The 25,863-nt window shown below is 32.0% G+C and overlaps 1 protein-coding gene across 1 annotated transcript in view; it reads right to left on the reverse strand.

Annotated features, from left to right (window-relative positions):
* Nucleotides 1–6,232: 6,232 nt before the first annotated feature.
* The window catches only part of LOC134700236 (uncharacterized), an 89,832-nt gene continuing 70,201 nt past the window's right edge, over nucleotides 6,233–25,863 (reverse strand). The window contains exons 3-5 of the mRNA XM_063561595.1: nucleotides 18,060–18,394; nucleotides 8,013–8,227; nucleotides 6,233–7,033 (exon numbers count right to left, since the gene is read on the reverse strand). Coding sequence (XP_063417665.1) covers nucleotides 6,902–7,033; nucleotides 8,013–8,227; nucleotides 18,060–18,394 — 682 coding nt within the window. The 3' untranslated portion in view covers nucleotides 6,233–6,901. The remainder of the gene's footprint in view (nucleotides 7,034–8,012; nucleotides 8,228–18,059; nucleotides 18,395–25,863) is intronic.

Here is a 25,863-nt window from a genome sequence, read left to right on the forward strand (position 1 = left end):
ACAAAATAGTATATGCACATTTGCAATCGTGTACTTCTAAGAAAATAGCTGAAAATACGTAAGGACACGATTTGCATCAACATGTGCCAATTTTTTCTAAGATATAGGGAGAAACCTAAGTTATCTAAATTTTAAGGAGGTGTTATTAAGCAGATTCTTGCATACCCTCCATATTTGACAAATCAGAATATTGACAAGTTGAAACAGAATGTGTTGAATTGGTATCTTAGAAATCATGCACCGCATTACTGTCAGCATAATGTTTGTTTGGTTAACAGTGCCTATATATATATATTTTTTAAATAGGTACTTAAAATTTAAAAAAAAAGTTAAAATTGCAGTATTGTATGGTATACCGGTGTTAAAAATAAGATGATCTGTCTAGAAATCATCCATAATATTGTTAAAAATAACTTTTGCCTATATATATTGGGCTGTTACACTGAATTTCAGCTACGAATTGAATGGTCTTGTTGTGAAACAAGTTCACGGAAAGACGACTCCAATTTGTCTTCCAGTGGATTTTCCTGTCGCTTAATATATTTTCATTAGTTTATGAAATAATTAAAAGCTCGACCCCCCCCCTCCCCCCCGATGGTGATTGAAAGTGTCTCTTCTTTAACTAGTGGTAAATACATAGATTGTTGCTCACTTCGACAATGTCTTAAGCTTATTGCTATCTTGATTTCCTCATACATGCATGTAATAATAACGTCTCTCTCAGCTACTTTTCTGCCATATTCATAAGTGTTCATTCATCAAAGAAATATTAACCATAATTTACATCTAACAGCACCTAACCTTGACAAAAGTTAACTTAGAGTTAACTTGTTGACTGCTTTCTAAGTTAACTTGAGAATTTTTAAGCAGTCAAGCAAGTTAACTTCGTCGTTGGTGGACCAGACCTACGGTCTGCTTTTTTAGGACTGCTGCAGACCTATCGACAAGTCTGCTCCAGACCAGACCTGTGGACAAGTCTGCTTTTGACCAGTCCTGAGGACAGGTCTGCCCCAGACCAGACCTGTGGACAAGTCTGCTTTTGACCAGTCCTGAGGACAGGTCTGCCTCAGACCAGACCTGTGAACAGGTCTGCTCCTGACCAGACCTGAGGACAGGTCTGCTTTTGACCAGACCTGTGGACAAGTCTGCTATTGACCAGACCTGAGGACAGGTCTGCTTATGACAGATTATCGTTATAAGAGTTTTCATATCAGACTTCAGCTTTCATTAAAATATGTAAACAACATTCGCATTGTTTTGCCACAGATATCATTTATTATTTACTCACTAGACTCTACTAGATATTATACAAATGCTCTCTTTTATTTGATATACATGTATTCTTATTAAATAAAAAATGGCTATACGATCACACAGAGTTTTTTTTATTATCTAGAGGGCGGATAGAAAGGTTATCCAACGCATCGGAACAATATTCTTATATCACGGGATATCGGCAACATTGTCTACGTTACTTCGTTCCCCGTTGTTTACCTGTCCCTTCCTAAATTTTACTTTATGCATAAATTTATACTTGCATGGATATTTCATTGATATTCAACTTGTTCGCATTGGATTTACTATTCTATTTCCCGCAGAATATTCTAACAGAAATTGTACAGTGTCCGTAAACATACGGTGTGGTAAAACTATCAACAATCTCGTCAAATTCGTCAGATTTATCGAGAGATTTGTCATTGCCGATATTTATATGGGACGTCCTAAAATTATACTCAATGCGCACTTTAATGAAATAGTTGCCACTTGACGTTTAACTATAAACAAAATCAATCAACCGACATAATAGATTCCAAGAAGAGAACCTCGTATACTTTTTTTTATTAAATCATTGTAAATAGTACAAATGAATTCAGACATGTCAGTTTGGTACTTTGATGATGTGGCATAATAGTTTTGTTTTACACATACACCATCATGAACTCCTATAACATATGATGTGACTGTTATTATGAATAAAGAGATGAAATTCTGACATTTTTTAATTTATTCAGAATATTTTTTACATTAATAGTTTTCCAATATTATTGATTACGTGTACATTTACAGTCCTACTAAAATGTGAACAGGAGCGCCAGGAGAAGACATTAAGGCGCTCGGTACAATGGTATGCAGGTGTATAGATTTGCAAATAAAAGTGCACATATGATAAGTCTTGGTCAAATAGTTTTGTTTTCCAAGTCAGCATGAGGTATTAAAACCACTGAAATTTTGTTACGTATCAATATTTTGAATAAAAGGAGGACACGCTGGTATCCTAAATTTATGCGAACAAAAATTTGTTGTTATTAAATTGCAATATTGCTGTCCATTGTCATGATTATATTATACATTGATTCCTGACATAAAAAATATGGCAGATTAATACTATGCGGGTACGTCATGGTGTATATACATGTAGATTTACAAATTAAAGTGCACATATGGTCAGTTTTGGTAATGCGGTCAAATAATTTTGTTGTACAAGTCAGCTGGAGGTATCAAAACTACTGAAATGTTGTTACGTATCAATATTTTGAATAAAATGAGGACATGCTGGTATCCTAAATATATGCGAACAAAAATTTGTTGTTAATATATTGCAATATTGCTGTCCATTGTCATGATTGTATTATACATTAAATCCTGACATAAAAAAAAATCACTGATTTACTGTCCGGGTATATAGATTTTCAAATTAAAGTGCACATATGGTCAGTTTTGGTGGATGCTGTCAAATAATTTTGTTGGACAAGTCAGCAGGAGGTATCAAAACTACTGAAATTTTGTTACTTATCAATATTTAAAATAAAATGAGGACATGCTGGAATTCTAAATTGATGTGAACAAAAATTTGTTGTTATTATATTGCAATATTGCTGTCCATTGTCATGATTGTATTATACATTGAATCCTGACATAAAAAATAAGACTGATTTACTATGCTGGTATATAGATTTACAATTTAAAGTTCACATATGGTCAGTTTTGGTGGATGTGGTCAAGTAATTTTGTTGTACAAATCAGCTGGAGGTATCAAAACTACTGAAATTTTGTTACGTATCAATATTTTGAATAACATGAGGACATGCTGGTATCCTAAATTTATGCGAACCAAAATTTGTTGTTATATTATTGCAATATTGCTGTTCATTGTCATGATTGTATTATACATTAAATCCTGACATAAAAACAATGAATGATTTACTGTCTGGGTATATAGATTTTCAAATTAAAGTGCACATATGGTCAGTTTTGGTGGATGCGGTCAAATAATTTTGTTGTACAAGTCAGCTGGAGGTATCAAAACTACTGAAATTTTGTTACGTATCAATATTTTGAATAAAATGAGGACATGCTGGTATCCTAAATTTATGCGAACAAAAATTTGTTGTTATTATATTTCAATATTGCTGTCCATTGTCATGATTGTATTATACATTGAATCCTGAAATAAAAAATATGGCTGATTTACTATGCGGGTATATAGATTTACAAATTAAAGTGCATATATGGTCAGTTTTGGTGGATGCGGTCAATTAATATTGTTGTACAAGTCAACTGGAGGCATCAAAACTACTGAAATTTTGTTACGTATCAGTATTTTAAGTAAAAAGAGGACATGCTGGCACCCTTAATTTAGGCGAACATAAATTTGTTGTTATTATTATTGCAATATTGCTGTCCATTGTCATGATTGTATTATACATTGAATCCTGACATTAAAAATAAGGCTGATTTACCATACTGGTATATAGATTTACAATTTAAAGTTCACACATGGTCAGTTTTGGTAATGCGGTCAAATAATTTTGTTGTACAAGTCAGCTGGAGGTATCAAAACTACAGAAATTTTGTTACGTATCAATATTTTGAATAAAATGAGGACATGCTGGTATTCTAAATTTATGCGAACCAAAATGTTTTGTTATTATATTGCAATTTTGCCGTCCATTGTCATGATTGTATTATACATTGATTCCTGACATAAAAAATATGGCTGATTAATACTATTCGGGTACATCATGGTGTATATAGATTTACAAATTAAAGTGCATATATAGTCAGTTTTGGTAATGCGGTCAAATAATTTGGTTGTACAAGTCAGCTGGAGGTATCAAAACTACTGAAATTTTGATACGTATCAATATTTTGAATAAAATGAGGACATGCTGGTATCCTAAATATATGCGAACAAAAATTTGTTGTTATTATATTGCAATATTGCTGTCCATTGTCATGATTGTATTATACATTGAATCCTGACATAAAAAAAATAAGACTGATTTACTATGCGGGTCTATAGATTGACAATTTAAAGTTCACATATGGTCAGTTTTGGTGGATGCGGTCAAATAATTTTGTTGTACAAATCAGCTGGAGGTATCAAAACTACTGAAATTTTGTTACGTATCAATATTTTGAATAAAATGAGGACATGCTGGTATTCTTAATTTATGGTAACCAAAATTTGTTGTTATATTATTGCAATATTGCTGTCTCTTGTCATGATTGTATTATACATTAAATCCTGACATAAAAAAACTGAATGGTTTACTGTCCGGGTATATAGATTTTCAAATTAAAGTGCACATATGGTCAGTTTTGGTAATGTGGTCAAATAATTTTGTTGTACAAGTCAGCTGGAGGTATCAAAACTACTGAAATTTTGTTACGTATCAATATTTTGAATAAAATGAGGACATGCTGGTATCCTAAATTTATGCGAACCAAAATGTTTTGTTATTATATTGCAATTTTGCTGTCCATTGTCATGATTGTATTATACATTGAATCCTGACATAAAAAATATGGCTGATTTACTATGCGGGTATTTAGATTTACAATTTAAAGTGCGTATATGGTCAGTTTTGGTGGATGCGGTCAAATAATTTTGTTGTACAAGTCAACTGGAGGCATCAAAACTACTGAAATTTTGTTACGTATCAGTATTTTGAGTAAAAAGTGGACATGCTGGCACCCTTAATTTAGGCAACAAAAATTTGTAGTCATTATTTAAATGAATTAAACTATTGGTGATTGTGGCTGCATAGTTCAAGGATGTATAACTAACAAGGACGTATACACCTAACATCAAATATACTTCTTTTCAAAAATATACATAATATGATTGAATTTGATCTCGCAATATATATATATATATATATTCAGTGCCTGTTATCATTGTAACCGAGATCGTTTTTATACTAGATAGGTTGTCAGATCACAGATAAATTTGTGTTACGTTCTGTGCGTACTTATTTTCAAATATTTGTATTTAATCCTGTTCATAAAACGGAAGTATAAATTTTCAAATTACTTTATTTTCGATGTTTATACTACGAAACAAAGATATTATTTTTTTTTAAATCAACGAAGAGCGGTCCTGGTTACAAGTTAACTTAGTGTTGAGCAGACCCGTCAAAAGTTAACTTGGGAACAGGTCTGGTTTTGATCGGATTTGTCCAAGCAGAAGTTAACTTTGTGGCAGGACCGGTTTCCAAGTTAACTTATGTTAACTTTATGACAGGACTGGTTCCGAAGTTAACTTATGTTAACTTATGACAGGACTGGTTCGAAGTTAACTTATATCAATAGCGGACCTGTTTCCAAGTTAACTTTTTGGCAGACATGAAAACAGTCCTAGGACCAAGTCCGCTTTTCAAGTTAACTAGATTTTGGTCCTTAAGGACTGGTCAGAGCAGTCCTATATTCGGTCACAGGTTAACTTTGACCAGTCCAAATGACTGGTTATCAAGTTAACTTGCTGTACAGGTTAGGAGTGCACCCATCTGTACCACATCTTCTTTTTTTATATTACTAAAGCTATAAGCTAGACATTCATTTTCTTTGTTAAAGTCATTGCCAATTGTACTTTTATTCATACTTGGTAGTTTAGCTAATTTAAATGATATTGTTAGACTACTGTTGTACAGTTTTGACAAATTCTGCATAGACTATAATGTTTCCGTGTATGGTGAAATTCCAACTCTGATTGTCCGTCTAGTACAAATGTACTATACATTATTGATCTTTTGTTTCAGTTATATATGACATTAACACTTTTCCGTCCTGCAATACATGTTGTATTTGCCTCTGGTGTTGTACATTCAGACTTGTGACAGAGGCAAACAAATGCAATGGGTTCATACAAGTGAACACACACTTAACTAATAATTTGATATATGAGTCATATATGACATAATGTAAACACAAAACCAGTGAATTAGGGGGTTAAATGCTAAAGAATTTCAGTGAACACAACAATAACCTTGATCAAAATGCCGCCAAATAGAATAATGTACTCAGCTAAATGAAAATAATATTGATGTAAGGTATACAGTATAATAAATGTTAATTTGTTAATAGTTCGAAAACAAAAGTGAAAATTAGTAGTCATACGAAACACTAGTCACAGCTAGTTTATATATATAAAAAAGTGAAATGAGATATAACCCTATATAAGTGAACATTAAATAACAAAAAACATTACAAATTGTTGAAATTAACAAGAATATAAGATTTGAGAGTATCAAATATAAACAAATGAAATGTCCACTTTTGAGGTTTGTTTATTTGTTTGATTCTTTTAAAATCACTTTTAATGACCTTGGCTGAACCATGGAGACCTTCGGCTGGGAAGGCAGAGTCTGTTTCACCAATTCATAATTTTTCGTTTCAGCGCAAACTTATTTTTCTCTAAATTGACGCAAATGCACACATGGACATCGATGTATAAACTTGCTTGTTTTACTGTTAATAATTTTAATTATTTATCAACTACAACTGAATGTAAACACACACATATATATAACAAAATGTCCATTTAGATGACTCAGAGCTAAAAGGTTACCTTTGGTATCATGGTTATGAAATGTAATCACACAATCAGCAGTATACACAATCATGTTTTGCGATTCGAAATTAAAAGTGCATATATATATGCCACTACAGCAAATATGAATGCGAAAATTGACAATATGTCCATTTTACTGACTCGTTTCTCTGTTGGGTCACCTGGACGTGGGTGCAAAACCTGAAATAATAATAATAAAAACGCATTTACATTTTGTTCATTAAAATTCGGAATTATAAAAAGCACATGGTTTCGTTAATTTTTCTTCATGCACATGAATCATCATGTTAGTTCCTCTTTGAACTTGTAAAACTTTGGCCTTTTTGGGGGCTTTTAGAGCATGCTATGTAGTTTTGCTCATTGTTTTAGACCAAACCAACCTTCTTTGTCATTTGGTCTTTAATTGATTGGAGTTTTCTCACTGGCAATCAGATTGATATACATGTACATGAAAATCATCATCATCGTTATATTATCATTATTTTTTTATTATTATTTTATATACATGTACAATGTACATGAAATAATAAGTAAAAAAACATATACAACAATGATGATAATTTTCACGTAGAATTGTGAGAATATGGAGGGAAGGATATGACTTTTGTTTATAACATTAAAAATGTTTCTAATAAGATTTAAAAAAAACATTCATAATCATTTGGTTTTTTCCATAAACATTTGAAAATAATTAATATGCACCAACTAACTCAATGAAAAACTAAATTATCGTTTACAACTTGCAGTTTATTTTTAGATTGTAAGTCTAAATATAACAACTTAAAAGGGGCGATCAGTACTAAATTATCCTGTTTCAATTATCTTTTACGAAAAAGTTACAAGAAGATGTACTTATATATTATCCCCATATGATTTTTAATAGCACTTTTGTATGACGATTAATTTTCGAAAAGTTTACTTTACCTTGTTTATATCACACAATTACCAAGAAGTATAAGTGTAAGTATGTTTTTTTTTCAAGATATATATATATATAGAATGATTTGAAAGTCGATCATGTATAAATACTATTGGAACTAAACGGACAAGGCATAGTCATTATAATATAAAAGGAAATAGATTACCTCACTACCAGAGTAGTATGCATGTGTCTAGCAGTATTAATTAAGCAGTAAACTGATTAACATGTCGAGTGTACCTGTTGCATGAACTGTAATACTGGTACATCAAGCGATGGGATAGTCGTTTTTTTGTAATGTAGCCCTTCACTATCGATGGCATCACAGTAGTTTATGATATGAGCAAACCGACATTGTGGTAACGCCAGGTGATGGCGAAATGATTTAATCTTGTCCTCAACGACGTTTGGTGGGTATATGTCCCTGCATGTCATTACTCCATAAACCGGTATTTCTGTTTTCAAATAGAGAAACAGAAACAATTTCATTTGAAATGTTCAATTTTACATGTTAAACTTGCTTTTCCTTTGTCGTTTTTACATCGCATAACCGTGAGGGCATTCCGGTGTATTATTGCCAGAGACATTTCTACCCACGTGACCAACAATCGAACGCAAAATAACATTCCTTATATCAATTTCATCAATAATATTCATGAACATAATTTTTAAGAACATACATAAATGATAGGATTTTTTTTTCCTGAAATAAATATACATATATGTCAATAACATATCAAGAGTCCTGAACATACTTGTAAACGCATGCGAAACAATTTTATTATCTCAAGAACGTTTTGCGGGAAAATATGAATGACTACTCAAATCACATCCATATAAAAACGAATGATTACAGAAGAGTGTCCACCATGCACTTGCACTTCACTATTATTAGAATAGTGGAAACTAGAATGATATACAAACGGATGAACATTATATATATATATGTAATTATTATATACAAATATTAATATGATATAAAACAACAAACAAGAGTGTACTGATTTGTATCACTACAATAAACTAGTTAGTACGGTGAGGTTATGTTCCATGTCATTTATTCATCATCCAAGATCGAACTATTCTCAGGAAAAAATATATGTACCTTAACCTCAATTTCATGTATAGAGATGTGACTTGTTTTCGGAGAGAATTTCTTGTGACCATTGTACATTCTTCAGTGAAATTTCCATCAAAGGATACCGTTTACTAAAATGCATTAATTGGTATCTTAGAAATCATGCACCGCATTACTGTCAGCATAATGTTTGTTTGGTTAACAGTGCCTATATATATATTTTTTTAAATAGGTACTTAAAATTTTAAAAAAAAGTTAAAATTGCAGTATTGTATGGTATACCGGTGTTAAAAATAAGATGATCTGTCTAGAAATCATCCATAATATTGTTAAAAATAACTTTTGCCTATATATATTGGGCTGTTACACTGAATTTCAGCTACGAATTGAATGGTCTTGTTGTGAAACAAGTTCACGGAAAGACGACTCCAATTTGTCTTCCAGTGGATTTTCCTGTCGCTTAATATATTTTCATTAGTTTATGAAATAATTAAAAGCTCGACAACCCCCCCCCCCCCCCCCCCCCCCCGATGGTGATTGAAAGTGTCTCTTCTTTAACTAGTGGTAAATACATAGATTGTTGCTCACTTCGACAATGTCTTAAGCTTATTGCTATCTTGATTTCCTCATACATGCATGTAATAATAACGTCTCTCTCAGCTACTTTTCTGCCATATTCATAAGTGTTCATTCATCAAAGAAATATTAACCATAATTTACATCTAACAGCATTATGATTTGCACCTTCACTGACCGAATGGGGCATTTCGAGCTACTGTCGTCATGTTCCGGCAATTATATGTACCCGTTTGGGTATACAACTACTAATGAATAGCTCAATTGATTTTAATGTTAAATTCTATAATTTCAAGCTTTTAAGGTTACTTTGTCTTAATTTAAAAAAACATGTGGCAGTTATTTTATATTTTAACTATATCTTATCTTGACTTGTGTCGACAAATACAGCATAGTACCTTTAATTGCATTTAAGAACATACTGGTTACCGGAAGTTTAATATTACAAAACAGGTATTTCTGTTATACACTGTCTACACTGGGGACGATAACTGTGTCCTTGGACCACTTGTGGAACATAAAGTTAAATTAACAAGATGATTTTTCTGCTCTAAAATTTATTATTCAGGGAAAAAAAGTTTTTTAATGATGATGTTAGAAATCGTTTGATAAAATCTCAGAATATGATACTAAAGATTCTTTGAAAAAAGAAGTTATGGAATTTTAGTTTCATTCCATAGCTAGTGAGGTAGCTATTTAAAATGATTGGGTAGCAATTTGAATGTAGAGAACATAATTATAATACATTAACATCTCCATCTTTTATAGATATAAGAAGATATGGTATGAGTACCAATGAAACAACTCTTACTACAAAAGTCAAAAAGTCTGAAAAGACCAGTTTTTGTCTGAATTTACATGAATTTTTACTCGACATTCTTAATGTGTCTGAATAATTTTTAAAAAATCTTGACATAGAATGAATTTGCTAATAAGGTTTTTGATTTTTCTTGGCAAGTGTCTTGACAGTATGTAAATTGTCTTAAAATTTCTCGACACTTCCTGTATCATCTGATAATAATCTGGATTAGTCTCGACCAATTCTTGACTGTCTCAAATTTGTCTCGATCTGTCTTGACATATTCTTGACATTCCTAATAATGGCTGAATATGTCTTGACATATTCTTAACATTCTTAATAATGTCTGAATATGTCCCGACACATTCTTGACAGCCTTAGATATGTCTTGAAACTATCTCAACAGTATAAATTTCGTCTGAAATGTGAACAGACTTATTCTGCACTGTTTATGACTTTCTATTGCTCTTATATACTCCTTTTTATTATGGCTAAACTAAACTTCGAAGAATCAATGATTAATTCGGTATAGTAAGATATCCTTTTGGTGCAACTAAGTTGGAATACCCTGAATAATCCCCCATGTAGTTTAATTTTGATTTATTTTTATTAAACATTTAATTAATTGTTTTCAATTGGAATATAAGTCGAAGTTGCTGACAAACAGCATTTATATTTTTGCCGTTCGCAAAACTGCCAGTCAAATTTGCTTTACTAAAATAGGTGTCTTGTAGCAGTTTTAAAATGTGACCATGTGTCTCTTTTGGACCCCACAATTCATTTTTGGGGTTTGGGTGGCTAAAAAAAGAGGGGGGTGAATTTTATAATTTTTATCAAAAATAAATATTTGTGATATTTTCTCCTTCCTGAAAATAAAATGTTTAGATCTATACAATAGTTATCAAAGGTACAATATGCATGTCTGTTTGATATCCATTTCATGAGACCAATGATTTCTATAGAAATCATTGATGGGACCCATTATGAATACAAAATACATTTGTTTTTATTATTCCTGGAGTAGATAATAATTTTCTTTTAATCTTTGGGAATCATTCAATTTGATTTTATGTATAAATAATTAAGTTTATAATTTTGATGAAGAAAATCCATTTTAATTCAATTTTTTTTCATCAAAATGATGAATTTCATTTCATCTATCAACAAACTTTTTCAATTGTAGTGGCATGGTTGGTCAACTAATAGGTTGTATGACTGATTACAGGTAAATCAGTAATTTCTATTTTATAGTTGCGTGTACTCTGGGGTGTGGAATACCTTCATTTTGGTAAACGGACAGAAAGTCACAGGACAAAAAGACACAGGACATAAAGTCACAAATTTGATAGGACAAAAGTCACAGGACAAAAAGTCACAAATATTTTTTTTTATCTTTGTTGAATATATAAGAGAAACATCTTGAAATATTTTCTTTTAGTTTAGGATATTGTTCATATGATTTGATAAATGAAAAATTATTCAATGTTAATCATGCGTAGGATACAAGGAAGCCGTTTAAGTACCAAGCCACTTTGACATTTTGTTTTTATAACAATCATTTGGTCATAATTAGTATTTATTGAATACATTTCAATTACAAAATTGCTTAAAATATGATAGTTTATGAAAAAAAAGAAAAAAAAATATTTCTAAATTAGTGTTTCATTATTCAAAGAAAAATAATTTAAAAACTGAATTGTGACTTTTTGTCCTGTGACTTTTTGTCCGAGACTTTTGGTCTGTGACTATTTGTTCTGTGACTTTCTGTCCTACATTCTTAATTTTATGGGGAACATCCTGTCTATGTGTATTCAAACAGATGACATTACACAAATTTTTCTTCTATTAAATGAATGATTTGTATATCATGATTAATGCTATTTATATAAACCACATTTTGGTACAATAACTATTAACCATATTAACATTTCATTGTATATATTATGAATGTTGAATGAAATATGTCTACAGTATGATTGATTTTAATCATTTAATTTATAAGATTTAGGAATCAAAATTTATAAGATTTAGGAATCAAAATTTATAATTATTTAAAAACCCACATTTGAATTGTTTATGCTTTAGATTTCATAGCCATATTTGCATTTGTAAAAATATTTATATACCCAAATGTTCAATTATTTTACATGCCCGAATTCTATTTTTCTTGTAAGAAGTGTAACTTGAAACAACAGTATATCATATAAAGAGAAATAAAGAATAAAGTTATATCATGAATATTGGTCATGATTTGTAGAGCTCAGAACTGTCAAGTAAATTTAAGGCACAATTCAAAATGTTCAGAATTGGTCAAGCCATACTGAGAAAAAATAAGAATGTCGAGAATATGTCGAGAAATTTCAAGACCGTATACAAATGTCAAGAATTTGTCAAGAAATTTTAAGACCATATTCAGAATGTCGAGAATATGTCGAGTAAATTTCATAAAAATTTAATATAAATGAGAATTTGTCAAGTAAAATTTCGACACAAGTCATACTTTTGGAGAATGTCGGGTAAAAGTTCATGCAAATTAAGACAAAAACTGGTCTTTTCGACTTTTGTAGTGTCTCCATCCAGGCCACAATTTGTGAAAGAAAAACCATTATAGGTGAAAGTACGGTCTTCAACACGCAGCCACGGATACATTGCAAAAGGGTAGATTGTTTGAGTGTAACCAATCTTACACAATGTTCAAAGGAGCGCTTACGTTGTAAGTATATTCAAATTTGGCTATAGTGAATTATCATTTATCGTGATGTTTTTGGTATTTATATATTACGGAAATAAGTCAACGTGGTTTGTTTTTTCATTTTTTGTATAACTTAAATCTACTCAATTTTTCCATGTTATTTATGTATACATATATCTAAGGCATTTAACTTTCCAATGAAAAAAATGAGTGATAAATTTTAAAATGCAGCCTCCTCCGTTTATAACAGCTACTTCCTTTGAAGCTTATATAAAAAATAAGATAAAACAAATGTTTGCGTTATATATATCGCAAAGTTTTGCATTATTTCGCAAAGGTTTGCATTACAACGTAAAATTGATATAGGAAATATTCAAAACAAGAATGTGTCCATAGTACACGGATGTACCACTCGCACTAACATTTTCTTTTATTTTGTGGATCGTGAAAGTAGGTCGAAACTCTAATTTTGCATTAAATTTACAAAGATCATATCATAGGTAAAATGTGTACTAAGTTTCAAGTTGATTGGACTTCATCTTCATTAAAATCTACCTTGACCAAAAAACTGTAACCTGACGCGGGACAGACGGACGCACGGACGAACGAACGGACGGACGGACGGACGGGCGGACTAACGGACGCACAGACCAGAATACATTATATGACTCTCTACAATCATAGGTGGGGCATAAGTGGGACAGACAAAAATGTGTTGCGCTTATACGCTTTCGAAGGAACAATTTTGTTTGAAGTATGTACTGCTTTTTTGCATATTTTTTTTCGACCGTGGCCAAATTAGTGGTTCTATACCGTGAACGTACAGATGTACATGAACGTTTGTGAATATTCATAATTTCTCTGATGTTAACAGATGCTGCTTCCATTAAACGTGAAAGGAAATGTTGTAATCACGGAGCTAGAGGTTAACGAAGTCAAATACATGCAGAGTGAAAATATCATCAAAGGATTTGAGGAACACTTTAAAAACCTTGCAACATTCAATAACCAGACGGACATAGATAGTGCATATCATAACCAAGTTGAAGATGATATTCAGACTATAAACAGGCTTGTGCAACGAAATAACATCAGTAACGTCACGCACATCGAAATTACAAACGCCATCAGATCGATAAACAGAGGAAAATCGGCAGATTTCACAGGTATAACCATCGAACATATTACCCATGCAGGATCTGAAATGGAAACAACTTTAGTCACACTTGTGGGATATATCTTCAAGCACAGAAGTGTATCAGCATCACTTAAAATGGGACTCCTGACACCGGTTTTTAAAAATAAAGGAACAAGGCAGCAAGCAACCAACTATAGAGGAATTACAGTTCTACCAGTCATTGGCAAAATAATCGAAACAGTCATCAAAGAGCGTACAAACAACAAAGTACTTGTAACACAAAATAAAAGACAGAAAGGTTTCACTGCAGGATCGTCACCTATCAAAAAGTAAAATCACAAAAATACTGAACTCAGAGGAAAATCAATTTGGAAAGTCCATAATCACATGGCAAAATCAAAAAACAAAACGCATCAAAAACGAATGGACAAGAACTGTCATATTCCTGACTTGGTACAGGCATTTTCAAATGTAGAAAATGGTGGATTAAACCTGGTTCTATAGCGCTAACCCTCTCACTTTAATAACAGTCTCATCAAATTCCGTTACATTTACATGATGCGTTAAAAACTCCGCGCTGCCAATAGAAGAAAGTTACAGAGAATCCAACGACAACAACACAACTTTCCAACTGGTACTCTTAGACGCAAAAGCTGCCTTTGACACTGTCATCCATAGTCACATGCTCAGGAGGGTCTTTTTGGCAGGAATCGACGATGGACACTGGGGACTGATCAAAGATCTCCACGAAAATGCTAAAAGTGCTATTAAATGGGAAGGAAACATCTCTCAGCCATTCGATGTAAACCAGGGAGTGCGACAAGGAGCTATACTTAGCACCAACCTCTACAAATTATACATCAACCAGCTGCTGAACATGTATGACACAACTGATGCAGGATATAGAATTGGAAACATAAGCGTAAACAGTACTGCTTGTGCAGATGACGTCGCACTTATTAGCGAGGAACCAGACCAAGCACAATTGCTTATAAACATGGCATGTGATTTCGCACACATGGAAGGCTACCAATTACAACCTACAAAAACCATGGTACTTACCATTACCAACAGGAAGCAAAAACGGGATCCTGTAGCAACATCCCCTACCATGGGACAACACGAAATGCCATCAGTGAGAAGTGCCACACACTTGGGAATCATCAGAACCACGTCGTTAAAAGAAAATATGACTGCTAATGTGGAGGAAAATATAAAAAAAAGGGAGGAGAAGCGCATATAGCCTCCTGGGAGGAGGGTTTCACGGCTATAATGGATTAGATGTAGAGACTATGATACATCTGTACAAAATATATGTATCCCCAGTACTTCTCTATGACCTGAAGCTAATACTACCTACAACAAGCTCGTTGGCACTAATAGAAAATTTCCAAAAAAAGCTACTCAAGCAAATACTTTCATTACCAACTTGCGTAGCAGATATAACTATTAACATCTTAACCGGAATATTGCCAGTAGAAGCCCAAATACATATCCGAGCACTTGGACTCTTCAACAACATCTGTAACCAGCATGAAGAAAGTATGGAAAAATCGCTAGCTAGACGACAACTAACCGTAAAAAACAACCAAAGTGCTAGCTGGTTCGTAGCCATAAAACATATGCTCAGGAAGTACAATCTGCAAGAAGCTATATGGTACATGGACCACCCTGTCAAAAAATCCTTGTGGACCTCAAACATCAAAAGAACAGTGCATAATTACTGGAGCAAGTCAATAGTGCAACTGCTGCCACTGTATAAAGGACTAGACCATCTTACAACGGGAAACCTTGACAAAGGTAAAATTCATCCTCTATTCAGAATTAACTGCCACTCAGCCATAGATAGGGCAAGACTACCAGTTAAACTAAAACTGCTTACTGGATCATATATTCTACAAAGTAAGCGAATAAAAATGTATAAGGATGAAACCGATCCGAAGTGCCTGCTATGCTCAAAGGATGATGAAACTGTGACTCACTTCATATTGCACTGCATACAACTCCGAAATATCAGGAACAAGATACTCCTATAAACAATTGATGTACTTAACAGTCTGGGAATTAAATTTAATGAACTATTGGACAGTGAAAAGTTACAAATAATTCTGGACATCACACCGTTAGCAACATCAAGGAAACTCTCTCCAGCCAGTGTAGCAAAAGTAGAACGCCTTACTAGACGCTTGATATACCAGTTACATATAGCCCGCTATAAAATAGTATGTGGATGATAATTATAATAATTATGACTCTAAAAAAGGGAAAAAAATCGCTTCCACAGTAAAAAGAAGAAACTAATCAATTTTACAATAACATAACGAACCTATTTTAGCTTATATATACATACTAAAGTTATGCTAGTGATGACATTTCTTTTAAAGTGTGCGATCTTAAAGTGAAAATATTTTAGATTATATATAGAAAACAGATTTTTAAACAATACATGAAGGACCTTTTAGAAGAAATGAATATAACTTTTAGATAATTACTTTGAAATACAACTTTTAATTCATGAGGAAGAGGCATTCATCATTCTTTTATCTTTTTACCGTTTTTACCGCAATTATGGAATAGTGCTGTTGATATTTTTAAAGATCGATACTAATTTTTAAAGAATACATCTATCGGTTAGGGGTATAAATGTGATACCAGTGTATATATAAAGAAAGAGAGGAATTTTAAAGTATGTGACATTACTTTTAATCAACACAGAACCATTGTAAATACAGGATAACGGAATTGTAATATAATTGTGTGTGGGTAGGATCTCACTGTGTATATAGTCTCAGCACTGCAACGCATTTGGTGGAGGCATCACTGTATATTAGAAAGCCACAAGTTATACATACTAGCGTATGGTTCCTCTACAAAGGGGGTTAAAGATACAGAGGTAAGGTAAGGATAGTAACCTACATAAAATAGTCTACTCTGTGTCCACAACTTAGATTATCATGCTTCAGCATCCATGATCTACGGTATTACAATACAAATATTATCATAAAAAGGATGTGCTAAAAGAAAGATCATAATGGTTTTTTTTAATCATCAATGCCCATTTCGCCTAACTGTAGCTGAAACGTTTCGATGACGGTTAACCATTCAAACATATTCAGGATATTATTCCATGTGAAATGGTCGCCCAAGTCATAATATGTTTATCAAATAATTAGCCAGAATACTTGTCAGCCCGAAAACTCAGTACCCAGAAAAACCATTAGCCCAAATACTAATTAGACGTAAACTAATTATATTGGCACTGGCTACGGTAAAATTAAAATGTTACAATTATAAAAAAAAAAGTTAAATAGGAGACTAATTGCCTAAATGCAGGGTTGGGTAAGGAACTGATTAATTACGAATGGAACCATAATATTTGTGTCTACTGTTACATTGTGTTATTTTACGTTAATGTATTCCAATGTATGCTGGGACTATCAATATGTACATGTATTACAATAAAAGCTAACACTTTTATTTGAATTTTACAATATTGCATACAATTTTTTAATTTTTATTTACAATGACAGTTTCTACACATCCAGCATGTTGTTTTAGAAGCAAATTTCAGTCCGAAAAATAGATAAACTTTCGATTTATATCATGCTTCAGGTGAAAAATAGTTTATTCTTATTTTGAAGCATTGATTTACTTTTTAAATAATAATAATCATGGTTAGTAATATCATTATTACTATTCATATTATCAACGACATTTTGAAGAATTAGGCAACAAAACTATAGAAGGTTAAAGTTTTATAATCTAACAATACTCAAATAATAACACAATGTAACCGTGGACACGAATACCGGTGTTATATTTGTAATCAATCAGTTACTTACCCAACCCTTCATTCCGCCAATCAGTCTCCAATAAATCAATAACTTTCTTTTTATTATTATTACATTTCAATGTAACTGGAGCTCGTTCCAAGGATGATAGGACAACATACATGTAATAAGTCAAATGCATTTCTCAACTGGTTAATAGCATGTCACAGTTACCTCTATGTCTTGTTGAAGCTCTCCTCACAGCATTTAAAAGGCTCGTTGGTAAAGGAGCATCAGGATTTGACGTACAGACAACAATTATCCGATCAATCGGATGATTACATACTCCTCGATTGTACCTTTTCAATAATGCCTCCGCACCATATCTAAATGCGTAGTCCTGTGCTTTTGTTAATACTTCAAATTCCTTCATTCTACCAGTTAAAACCAGCTCGAGAAGTGCCAAGCTTGAATCGGAATCATCGTCTTCAAATCCAGTCATGTCGAAAAAGGTCGGCATTAGATAAGCGTCTGGTACTCTTCGTGTGTAGTAATGATCTTTGGCGTAGCTATAACATAATAAATTAAACAAAATTTGTTTAGTAAACTATGTAAAAAGCTATTTTTTATGACTTGGTATACATAGCTTCGGTCTCCCCCCATATGGAATTTACTGACCCAATATGTATAGTATTAGGTCACTAGCACACCATGTAACTTATGATATATATATTTTAAATTCGTACATCCACATGATACATTTTTCAATCAATATACATGTAGCATATTTCATCTTGTGGCTACGTTTAAATGTATATGGTCCGGTAAATGAGGTGGAGACAATTTTGGTTATAGATTACATTTTTTTAAATTGAATATAAAGGGCAATAACTCCATAAGGGGTCAATTGACAATTTGGTCATTTTGTCTTATTTGTAGATTGTAATTTTCTTTACGTTATTGCTGTTTACAGTTTATCTGTATAGGCTATATGATAATATGAAAGATAATAACCAAAATTGCAAATTTCCTTAAAACTGCATTCAACAGACAAATTACATTGCTTTGACATGATACGCGTCTCCTGCTTAAGACGCACCACCCGTCATGGGAAGATCTGCTTCGGTCCGTGAAAAGCTATAAGCCAAAAGATTCAAGTCAAACTAATCATGATAATTTACTTTGATCTTAGGAACCTACAAATAAATGTATGAAAAAGAAGATATTCATGTGTGACGTGTGTGCTTATTGCGAACCACAATGATGTCGAAAGTTAAGTGTTTGTCAATAAATGTATAGAAACGGCAGAATATATCATGATTCAGGTTTCTCAAACTTTGTTTGAAGTGCTAAAACCAGATTTTACGCCATACAATGTATTTACAAAAAAGCAGGACAAATATTGTGTAAGACTTCTGTAATCCAAACACTTTGAAATATGATAAATAATTTTAGAGTTTTTTGGAATAATTCAGTCAAGTTTGTTTTTGATTATTCAAACTCTTCTTTTTTAATGCAGTAATTATCATAAATAAAACTGCTCCAGTGTTCAAAGCTTTTGAATTGTTTTGTTTTATTAGCATTTCATTCTATAAAATCATTTCAGGCATTTTGTAAAATGCCTTTTAATTTTTCCTGCCTAGAAAAAATAGTCATTATGTATAATGACTGAATCTTGCAGGCATTTTAGAAAATGCCTAAAATTTTCAGGCATTTTACAAAATGTCTAAATTTAGAAAATGCCTGTAACATATATATATACATATAACAATATTGACAATACTATAACAGTGTTGTCAAATATTTATGAAGTATACCTTTTCCATCAATTATAATATGTTTTGTTTTGTAATAATAATCCTTTTTAAATTCTGACCTAAAAACATTATATAGGTTGATATTTTTTTCCTATGGATATAGAGTCTATAGCTTTCTGTTTACATCGTTCACATCGTATACATCGCGATGTTGACAATATCGTGTCAACATCGTGTTTATATTGTGTATGTAGTCTATACCTTTCTGTTTACATCGTTCACATCGTATACATCGCAATGTTGACAATATTGTGTCAACATCGTGTTTATATTGTATATATAGAGTCTATACCTTTATGTTTACATCGTTCACATCGTATACATCGCGATGTTGACAATATTGTGTCAACATCGTGTTTATATTGTATATATAGAGTCTATACCTTTCTGTTTACATCGTTCACACCCTATACATCGCGATGTTGACAATATCGTGTCAACATCGTGTTTATATTGTATATATATATAAAGTCTATACCTATATAGAATAAAGGACTTTTTGTTTTTGATACTGACTTTATCGACTTTTTTGGTCTTTTGGAAAATGTTGTTTGTGCTGTATTTAGACCCTTCTACAACGAAATCCGTTTTACATGCACACGTTAAAAAAATGCTGTTTTTATCCAACGCAATCATAGGTTTGAACGTAGTTTTCAATTTAGACTTGTTTATATATATAAAGTCTAGACCTTTATGTTTACATTGTTCACATGGTATATATCGCGATGTTGACAATATAGTGTCAACATCTTGTTGTTGTTGTAAATACATTTTTTTTTTCGTTCTTTTTTTTTTTAAATAAGTTAAGCAGTTAGTTATTTAGTTTAAATTGTTTTCAATTTGTCATGTCGGCGTCTTTTATTGGAAACTATGCAATATAAACTTTGCTCATTGTTAAAGGCCATACGGTTATCTATAGATGTGCCATTTAGTATGTATGTACTGGAAATTTGACTTATTTGCAATCATACCACCTCTCCTTTTTTATATATACCTTTATGTTTAAATTGTTCACGTAGCAATGCTAACAATATTGTGTCAAAATCGTGTTTATTTTTTATATTAACGAGTTCTGTGCCAAAGGGCCGATGATCGGCCCAAAGTCATACTCCTTTCAGTGCCGAAGGGCCGATTCATCGGCCGATTGAAATGATGTTATGAACTGCGTAATGTACTATGACGTCGCCGTTTTTTTTTTAAATTTAATTCCTCCGTCTTCAAGTATTCGCGCGGTTTTTTTTTAGCTTTTTGTGAAATTACGAAAATAAAATTATGAAAGGATGCGTTTATAAATATATATATAATATTTAGAACTATAGTGTCAAATCCATTCTTTTTTCCCGACGCCATTGCAGTAGGCCATTTAGTATATTTATGCATTCTAGGCTTACTTTCATAAACTGGCTAAAGTTTTTAAACGTCTACTTTGCAAAAATTGTAAGAATATAATACAAATAAAATTGTACATACATAACATATAGAAGATAGAAATTATTCAAATAATGACAAAATACTTTTCCAAAGAACGGATAAGAAAAAGCGCCAAAAAAATCCAAAACTTAAAAAGATGAAAAAGTACGCAAAAAGTGCACTACACATTAATGACGTAATTAATCTAATGACGTGATTCGTTAACGCAACCATCGGATTATGGCCAATCCTTATCCGTGGTTAATCCTCCAGTTTATCCTCCCGAGTGACCAAAATGTATGACATATAAAAGAATACCGCAGAGAAATTTCAAAACCATTGCCTATTTCATGCTGATTTTTCCATCCAAAAAATAACCGAATTTTGACACGGGAGTATATGTATATGCCGTGATTTTTATACAGGTAACATTTTCTGTGGTCGGGCATTCTGGTATCAGTTCAAGAGAGGGCAACTGAAAGAAGTAAAGTCAAACTTACAATGGGTGCAATTAGTTTGCCATGATTCACGGATGCATAAAATACTGAGTTATCCTCCTCCTGCATAAACATAGATTCTACTTTACATTATTTAGTTGCTCTTTCTAGAACCGGGACCAGAATATCTAATAACACGTAACTTGTCTCAATATTATAACTCCGGGGTCAAAAATCAATTTTGCAATGACCTTAACTTGTTGGCTTCGTTCAAACAAGTATGACTTAAACCAGTGTAGTGTACTACTTGAAACATTATAATATTCAAGTTTTTTCAATAAAATTATATGATTAACCAGATCAAAAGCTTTCTTTAAATCTAAAAATATAACTCCGTTTATCTCTCCATTATCTATATTTGCTAACCATTCATCTACTAATTTAGTAAGTGCAGTAGTACACGAATGCTTAGGTCTGAAACCTGACTGTGTAGTATTAAGAAGGTCATTGCTATTTAAAAATATATACAAACTATTAGCTATATGTCGTTCTATGATTTTAGAGAGACAAGGCAAAACTGCTATTGTTCTATAATTATCAGGATTACAGGCATCGCCACTTTTAAAAATTGGGCATACTCTTGCAGTTTTAAAAATACTTGGAAATTTACCATATTTGATACTTAGATTAAATATATATGTCAAAGCTGGTGCTATGACATCGCTGCACATACTCAAAATATTTGGTCCGACATCATCTAAACCAGTTGCTTTCGACTTGTCAAGTTTTTTTTAAATACATATATTTACACTAGTAATTTTGGGGCCCTTTATAGCTTGTTGTTCGGTGTGAGCCAAGGCTCCGTGTTGAAGGCCGTACTTTAACCTATAATGGTTTAATTTTAAATTGTTATTTGGATGGAGAGTTGTCTCATTGGCACTCACACCACATCTTCCTATATCTATTTACATCTAAAATTCTCATTTCTGGTATAATGAATTTTTCACTACCCCTTTGTAACTTTGATTTTACAAATGTATTGAGTGCATCAAAACTGGCACCATCATCACTATTACATAATTTGTTATCAACTAAACCTTCAGCAATATTTGTGAAATGCAAATTAAATGTATTTGCTATATCAACATCATTTTGAATTACATTATTTCTATATTCTAAATGCGTGATATTATTATGTATTTTTTTAGGATTAAGACTTTTGACATACTTCCAAATAGTTTTACTATCTTTACAATTTGAAATAGCATTTTGAAAATAGTATTTTCTTTGCCTGTTCTACTAAAAATGAAACCTTATTACGCCAAATCTTATAATTATATATAGATCATTAATTCTGTGAAAATTATTTCTTTTCTTTGATGACATACACTATTTTGTATGTACGCAATTACACCTCCGCCATAATTAATAGCGTTTCTATGTTTTCTTTCTATTTTGTAACCTTCAATTTGTATTGTTTCGGTACCAATTTCATCCATACCAAATATATCAAATAATTGTTCATATTTTAATAGAAATTTTATTTCTTCAATTTTTGGTTGTAAATGTTGAATATTTAAACAACCTAGTTTAAACCCTTTTTTAAATAACCAACTTGCCTCATTATTTGTACTTTTATTTACAGAACTAGGTGTTTTATTTTTACCCTTTGTATGCCTCTTTTGAGATTTTCTCCATTTATTATTATTACTGTTGTTTATATTATCAATGTCTTTTATACAACATGAGCATTGTATACTACTACATTTATCACATAACAGATTTAAAATATTATATCTGTTTGAAAAACTAGAACAAGCTAAATGCTACCTATGAACATAATCTGACTTACGTACAGAGTTTGTTGAATGATAGTTAAAAAATGGTGCTCTGTCTACATTTTGTGTATTTAGCTCATTAATGTTTCCCCACGAGTCACGAGAGTTCATATAGAGATCATTACTGTCCTTTACGTTTCTGGGGTTGATTCCTGGATGGTTGAAATTTCTTCTATCTGTTGTATTCATGTTGCTCCGAGATTGATGTCTTGGTTTTGTAGGTTTCTTTTGAAGTTGTTTGTGTAATATTGGTGACTGGAACTTTGATATCTATTTTTGTTTTGCTGGTTGAAATGATGCTGTATTGGTTTTCCTTTGAATACTTTAATTACTTTATTAACATTTGCCAACAACTTTATGGTTCCATATCTATTCAGATGAATGCCATCTGTGGTGTAAAATGATTTAGCTATATGATCATCTTTGTAGACAAAAGATTCATAATTTGATATGAATTTGACATCATTATAATGATAATGACACATTTCTTTTAGGATTGTGTCATATTCGGTGACATTACATCTTATCCTTGGCAAAATTCCAGAAACAATTGTTCGACAGTTTTGACATCTTACATAATTAATGATTTCTTGGAAAATGTCCACAAACTGTTGTACATTCATTTTGCTACTTGCATCGTTGCCACCTACATGGATTATCATTGTATTGTATGAACTCAGATCCATACTTCTTATGTCTTTGTATAAATCTAGTACATTTGCACCTCTGTGAACATGAACATCTATATAATCTTTTAATTTAGATGGGTCAATTCCTTTTTACATGTAGGACTGAACTTCCTGCAATTAAAACTCTACTTCCCGATAATGGCAAGTTTGGTTGGGCATCATACTCAGGATTTTGAGGTTCTTCATTTATATCAGCATTTATTGGCTGTTCTAGTTCATGTGTACGTTCCTGTAATATTGTTTCACATGTTGTTTTTGGAATTGTTTGATCTTCATCTAACATTTGGGTAATTTGGTTACAGAGATTTTTCTCCTCAATAAAGCTTTTTTGTAATTTAGATGTTTCCAGGTCATAAAGTTTTATTTTATCACTGATGCTTTGTGTTTTTCCTTGTAACATGTTAACTTTTTTTTCCAAATTTTTATTAACATTCTGAATTTCTGCTTCAATGCCTTGCATCTTATCCATTGATTGTTGGTCGTGTTGCATTTCCCGATTTGTATTTGCCGATACATCATCTTTTATTGTGTTGTTATTAGTGTTTGATATTTGAATGTTACCGGGATTTACTTCTTCTGATTTTTAAACATCTATTACAGAGTTGTTATTGCACTCTTCTTTTCCTTGTTTCTCCATTAAAATGACCTCTTCGAAAATTTTGTTTAGTTCATTTAAATTTACATCTTTTCCGTTTATTTGACATTCCTTCATTTTAACTACAATCACTGGAAGATCTGTTTCACAAAATATGTTCAGTCCTTTTCCGTTAATAAGTACAGAAGATGTTGTAAAATATATATTGATACAATACAATTTACGCTTGATAGATCTTCCCAACGAATCCAAACCTTTTTCGGAAACTTTAATTTGTTCCTCAACGGCATTTTTATTATTCTTATCGGTTATTGGAATAAATTCGATTTCTCTGTTATCTTCTCAATTTGCATTCAGATGTTCATAATAGTATGTGCATGTACGTTTAAACACTTCAAAACTAGACGTGCTAAAAAAGTCTAAGGCCACCACCGGTCAATTTAAAACTTAAATGTTCTGATCTTGTTGCATCTAATTTTTTTATCAAGGCCTTTGATTTATTTAAAGTGTAGTCTCTTGATATATTTTGATGTTGAACAGTTTTGGTATGATCTGCGCTTTGAATTTTTTTCATGTTTCACTTTTATTGTTTTTTGTTGCTAGACGCCATTTTCTTAAACAATTACAGAACGTAACACACACAATAGAAAAACGTTACAGAATAATCAGGGTTGTTATTATGACGTTACTCGTTGGAAACGCTTCACATCATTTTGAACAGCAATATCGTTTCAAAGTAAAATTATTAAATTGGCACAGTTTAAGATATATATTTCTCGCCAAAAGCCTCTTCGAATTTAAATGAATATATTGTACCTTTTTTTTCCGAAGAATTCCGATCATAACAGGTTAAATGCACACTTTTTTGCGGAGCAGTTTTCAAGCAGCTACGTCATTGCACATCCGGGTTATACCAATAATAGAGTTCAAACAATGTCAACGATGTTGACAAAACATCGTGTTAACATCGTAAACATCGCGATGTTAACGATGTCAACGATGTAAACATTATATAAGGGTTCAAACAATGTAAACGATGTTGACACGACATCGTGTTTACATTGTAAACATCGCGATGTTAACGATGTCAACGATGTAAACAATATATAAGAGTTCAAACAATGTAAAGTGTTGACACGACATCTTGTTTACATTGTAAAAATCGCAATGTTAACGATGTCAACGATGTAAACAATATATGAGGGTTCAAACAATGTAAACGATGTTGACACAACATCGTTTTAACATTGTA

The sequence above is a fragment of the Mytilus trossulus genome, unplaced genomic scaffold (assembly GCF_036588685.1).
Source record: "Mytilus trossulus isolate FHL-02 unplaced genomic scaffold, PNRI_Mtr1.1.1.hap1 h1tg000128l__unscaffolded, whole genome shotgun sequence".
NCBI classification, from domain to species: Eukaryota; Metazoa; Mollusca; class Bivalvia; order Mytilida; family Mytilidae; genus Mytilus; species Mytilus trossulus.